The sequence below is a fragment of the Fulmarus glacialis genome, unplaced genomic scaffold (assembly GCF_000690835.1).
Source record: "Fulmarus glacialis isolate BGI_N327 unplaced genomic scaffold, ASM69083v1 scaffold48137, whole genome shotgun sequence".
NCBI classification, from domain to species: Eukaryota; Metazoa; Chordata; class Aves; order Procellariiformes; family Procellariidae; genus Fulmarus; species Fulmarus glacialis.
In genome coordinates, this window is record NW_009224740.1 from 7,635 (window position 1) to 13,454 (window position 5,820).

General features: G+C 36.5%; 1 protein-coding gene across 1 annotated transcript; it reads right to left on the bottom strand.

Moving 5' to 3' along the window:
* Positions 1–1,364: 1,364 nt before the first annotated feature.
* Positions 1,365–5,638, bottom strand: GTF2A2 (general transcription factor IIA, 2, 12kDa). The gene is made up of 4 exons (XM_009582226.1): positions 5,482–5,638; positions 4,844–4,948; positions 3,374–3,500; positions 1,365–1,673 (listed from the first exon to the last, which is right to left on the bottom strand). Exons 1-4 carry the CDS (start codon positions 5,551–5,553, stop codon positions 1,648–1,650), a joined length of 330 nt encoding a protein of 109 aa, XP_009580521.1. The 5' UTR covers positions 5,554–5,638; the 3' UTR covers positions 1,365–1,647.
* Positions 5,639–5,820: the final 182 nt, after the last annotated feature.

Consider the following 5,820-nt stretch of genomic DNA (forward strand, 5'->3'; position numbering starts at 1 on the left):
GATTGAGAAGTTTCTGTCCAGAGACAGGAAGAGACTGCAAAGAGTTGGAGGTAGGAATAGCAAACTTTCATGCTTGTAAGGGCTGAAATGCAGTTTACCACATGATTATTAGAGAACAAAAAACGTTTAAACCTAGAATATTGAGTCTGATGTAGAAAAAGAGAAAACCACGGTACAGATATGTATTTGCATCCTTTAAGATGACCTCAACAGATACTTACTGTGCTGTTCAAATGAGAGGAAGAGTCTATTGTTCTGGTTTCAAAAACGGTTACTTCGCAATCTGCGGTTTGCAGCAAAGGACATTCAGCATAGATACAGGACAAAAAAATTCATGGTAAACATAATACTTGGAACAGTCTAGCAAGCAAGTTTGTGAACTCCTTTCTCACTTGAAGTGAGGGAAGCAGAAGTTAACCAAACCCCAAATATATATCCTTTGATGTCCAAAGGTAGGATTTAGAGAACCGTAACACATCAGTCTGGAAAGGTATTAGAAGAGATACTAAAGCTTTATTACTTTAATTAATAGACTGGACCACTGACATGTAGAGAAAAGTTTCAGCATATAAATTATGCTCCAGTTTCGGCACACACTAAAGATTTAGACTAATCTGAAAACAGTTACCCCCTGACTTTTCTTCTGTATGGTTTCCAGTTTCTAGTGGTCTGTAAGTAGCCTACTTTCAAAAATAAATGAATTTGACACTGCTGAGGCAGCTAGCATTCCTATGACCATACTGGAACAGTCACTGCTGTTAAGTCAGACAAATGAGCTGTCAGTTTATTATATTCATACTTCTAGTGAAGAAACTATTCTAAGGGTTTCTTGATTGGAGTTATTTAGTGGAATGTGTAAATCTAAAAAGAACAAAGTTATCAATTTGATACCTCAAAATTCATAGCTCAACTCTTTCACTGAAATCCTGTTGGTCAGGTGTCCATTAAATATATTCCACATAAATACAAAAAACAATTAGAAAAACGTTAAAACAAGCAGCACATTGAGAATGTAGTGCAATTTTATGAGACTCAATTTCATTATTTCAATTTGATTAGTTGTGCAATAACTTTAATACTTGGGTTAGTGTATTATTAGCAGAGGGTACCAAATGGTCAAATTTATAGATAGAAAGATGCAGTAACAAACAGACAAATATATTGGCCAGCATGAGCTGCTAAGTTGTTGTTGATGTCCTCCTCCATCATTCTGAAACAGCCATTTCTTGCGATACTGATTAGTGCAAATCCTGTAACTGAAAGACCTTTGCATTTGCAACATTACTGTAAACACACAATATTGGGAGAATATATTACAGTAATGATTGTTTTTAAACAAAATTTTCCAATGATCACTCATTCACAAGTTTTTAAATAAAAGTTTATTACAGAAATTATTTTGAACAAAAAAGGCAACAGTATCTGTTGTAATTTAAAAAAAAAAGTAACATTGTATTCATGCCCTATAAGGTGAACTGAAGAAATGCTACAGGTATTTCTTCCACCGTCAATCTGTGACGCTTTCTAGTATGGATTAACTCACATCTGCATCACAATAATTAAGTATGAACACAGTCCCTTTCCATGCTTCTCTCCAGAAAGTGCTGCATATTAACAGAAAATATTGCAGACAAACCACAGTTCTATTCATTCTGCAGTATTGGAACCAGTGTCTAGGAAAGAAAAAAGAAAGTATGAGTAATACATACCCCCACTACAGTTGAGTATAAATTAAAGAGAACCAATACCATTCTGTAATATCTTCCTCAAGCTCAAAAGCATTCCCCAAGCATTTCAGAATATGTTCTGTACCTACCCATTTCCTTCCACTGCTATCAATGCAGTACATGAACTGCTTGTGCTGTTTCACTTCAGTTAGCAACACTGAAAACAGCCAGCACAAAACTTCAAGGTTGTGCACACGCATCATTTGCTATTAAGGCATTAAAAATACAAGAAGCTTTGCTCTAACTTGTAGTGATACACAAACACTTTATTGCAGTCAGCCACAAGCACATCTGGCTAAATCACATGATCTACTAAAGAGAAAGGGTTTTGCACATCCAAAACATAAGCTCCTATGGAGTGTGGGCTATAGTTTACTATGCATTTTGAAATAGATGTAAGAATGACCATGATCTTCATAAAACAACTGAGAGCAATTCTGCATTCTGAACTTTTGTCAGAAGCACCAATTAACACCAGTGCAATTTCTGACATTTCTACCATTACTGCTTTCTTGTTCTTAAAGCTATGGAAAAAATACGTTCATTTGGATATGGAGAAAGACAAGTCAGTGTTTACTATGTTCCTTTAGCAAGTCAACTTCTTGGGGGAAAAAAAGGCTGTAATGTTAATAGCAACTTTAAGTCACCCAGTTCTTTAAATCTTACCTGCATACTTTATCAAGAGTAAAAAAGGTTAATACTTGGAAAGTAAGGTTTCCTCTACTAGCTATAAGCACCCCAAAAATAAACAGAGTAAGATTATATGCTTGGCTAATACCAGAGGTTGAGCAAACAATAAATTCTGTCAACTCTAGAACTACAACTTGAAGTAACCACTGTAATCATGCCAGGATCAGGAAGCCGTGAAGAACCTGTTTCAGAGGTCTAGCGTATATTTACATAAAGCCTTTTCCATTCTCAGTTCTTCCTTTTAGCACCACTCTCCGGGGATGAAACAAGTGGCACCATTTCACACGTATTTAGTGATATTCTGCCACATTAATGGTTTTAAAAGTTAGAAACCAGCTTGCCACAAAAGTCACTAAATGACTTTTTCCAGTAAAGAATTTCAAGGAACATTGACAAAAATAATCCAGTCAAGCAGATGTGGAACATAAACTCCCGTAAGCAGTGTACATATGGTGGGCCTGTTGAGCAATACATAAATCTTATTATATGATTTGCAAATGCTGGCATAAGCTTTTCATGTGTTTGAGTTCCCTACTATCAAATCCAGCAAGCAATTGCTTAGACAGTTTTCTCGGACAATTGCTTGCTCAGACAGGTGAAGCACTCCTTGAATTCAATAAAACATGGTGCTGTTCCAACAAACAGGTTAATACTAGAAAATCACCATACACAAATTCAATTAAGATTACTTCCAACTTTCTAATCGCGCTAATAGTATGTACTTCCCAAAAACAGGTGTACAGCAGTCTCACACATTCCTATTTCAGTGCTAATGAGTTAGGGAAGTACTTAGCTTGCTTTTGTTTCATTTCTTATCATATGTAAAAGGGAGTGCAGAGCCCTACTCTTGTCTGAATAATACAATCAATCTAGCTTTAATCAGACATTTGGTCAAAGCTTTCTATAAATCATCAAGTCTTGTGTCTCAACTTACTTATATCATATTCCATACTTACTTTTTCCATCACATGCTACAATTTTCACTTTATCCACTTTCACAAGTTCAGTGACCTCCCTAAATTCAACATCATTCAGTACAAATGTCCATACGTTGTCACAGAACCTGTATGTATTCAGAGACCCCTTTAAAAAGACAAGAGACATTTTCTATAGGATGCAGCCCACAAGTAACAGAAAATATGATGTTTACTATCTACAGAACTACTTACCTTCTAGAACCAGGTTTGCAATAAAGCCAACTGTGAACCTGAATGCATACAAACTTGGCCGCCAAGCAATTCTGAGGAAAATTGTAGTTTAAATGCCCTCCAGTGGCTGAAATTTTCAAGACCATGTAGTGACATTATAGTCTATCCAAGGGGAAGCTTCATAGGTATGCTAAGGAGTTTTATAACTTTTCTTATGTGGATATAGAATCAGTATCAGAAAAGATTTCTTAAAACATGGGCCATAAGAAAAATCAGTTATAGCAGTGATCATAACAAGATGTGAATTCTACAATTGTTTAAATCAATCAATAGTTTAAATAAAAAATGATGATAAAACTGACCTATGTGACATAAAGGGGTATCCCTCATGTTTAATGTATTACTGAGGATGTTGATACGTAAACCTTTTGGCCTTCATCTTCACATATTTTAAACTGATACTCTCTAACTTAGGCTCCAAGCAACATTTTTTTTAATTTATCCACTAAACACATTCTGAACGGTTTTCTATACCGGCTTTGCTAACACAAAGCAAGTGTGTTAGAGAAAAGAAGTTACACTCTTTTTAACATATCTATACAGTTTAAAAATCTAGAATCTTAAGAACTCACTTCATTAATGGGTTCTGCATAGACTGCAGAGAAATATTAGGACATAAGTTAACAGGACAACTGTTTTGGGTTTGTTTGGGTTTTTTTTCTCAAAGTTACAGTCAAGTTGACATTTAACAATTTGCTGGCTATCTAACATTAATTAAGGTGGCTGGCTGGGAGAAAAACCCAAACTTATTTTTCTATGATACCTACAGAAAATAGCTACAAAATGACCCAGTGACTTGCATAAGGGTAGATCTACAACTCTCTAGTCTCTCTTCACATTATAGATGTGGCTGACAATCTGGCTTCATCTCACTTCTGCTAGGTACAACTAAGAGAAGCAAAAGTCTCCCTCCCCATCTGCAAGACACTGAGGATGGCAATGCTACGCATCAAAACATTTTCCTCTTCCCCTTCCCCTGTCTTCATCCGCCCACCAAATCCGTTTCTGATTTCTGCCTTCCTTCAAAAGATCCCTGGCAGAATAAGAGGATAACAAGCCTTACAATTGCTTACAGAATATACATGTAAACAGTCATTATTTCAGAGTCAAAATGGACCTTCGTAAGTTTTTGCTTAGAACACACAGCTTTTAATGACATTCTGCATCAACGCTTAGTTACTGTACCTCATGAAGAACTTTTATTTATTGTTATCTTACCCTGAAATTGACTCTGTTCCTGACTCGTTGTGCCAGTGCCGAATTTATAGCTTTATCAAACTGAAGTAGCACCTGAAGGGCCAGCTGAGGTGTGATTTGCTGTGACTAAAGTAATTTTAAAAAAAAAAAAGTTTTGAGTTATTTCAAAGTAAACTCAAAAATGCTGTAAAAATTAAAAACATCAAAACAAAGTTCACGTGAAGCAGATCTCTAGAAGAACAATTTACAGAAGTATTATGTTCCTGTGTTTACTTCCTTTTTCCTATTTTAACTCTGAGAGAAGAAATGATGTGCTAACATGATTTTTTGTGCTACACAAAGATTTCTTCTGATAAATATTAATTGTGAACAACCAGAAGAGCAGGAAATCGATTACAGTGTTCCAGATTAATCTGGCTGTTCATTTACTGGGCCACACAACAGGGGATCATGCCACTTACATGAAACATTTTGCTTCGTCTAGAATGTTAAGAAAAAGACTTCCCACGTGAATGGAGTACCAATAACTTGTGACTTCAGTCAGTAAGTTTTCGAAACATTGGCCATAAGTACCCCGATACAGCAACGACAAAGCGCTTTTAATAACTAACCTCTTTTTTTATGAAGCTAATTGCCCAGACCCTAAACCCCACACGCACCTGTATGAGCTCATCCAGACTCTCCTGAAGACTGTTCCCCAGCGTGGTGTTTCTATACAGCTGATATGCCATGGTCTACCGAGACGGGCTGGACACCCTCCTGATCATCCACGGCTCTGGACGCCTGTTATGTCCTCGCTCTCTCTTAAAAAAAACCCAAAATAATAATAAAAAAATTAATTTAAAAAACCTAAAAAACACAACAGAACCCTTAATGTACAATGCACAGCAGAGCAAGCATCATTTAAAAAAATCATTCCGCAAACTGGCCGACAATTAAGACCGCTCAAGAGCACAACGCATTAACGACCGGCAGGAAAACCGGGCCGCCGGGGCGGG

Excerpts from the sequence above, each read along its gene's own strand:
- GTF2A2 (XM_009582226.1), bottom strand. The coding sequence starts at position 5,553 with ATGGCATATCAGCTGTATAGAAACACCACGCTGGGGAACAGTCTTCAG. Across the intron at positions 4,949-5,481 it reads GTCTGGATGAGCTCATACAG|TCACAGCAAATCACACCTCA; the intron begins GTGCGTGTGGGG and ends AAATTACTTTAG. Across the intron at positions 3,501-4,843 it reads GGAACAGAGTCAATTTCAGG|GGGTCTCTGAATACATACAG; the intron begins GTAAGATAACAA and ends GTCTTTTTAAAG.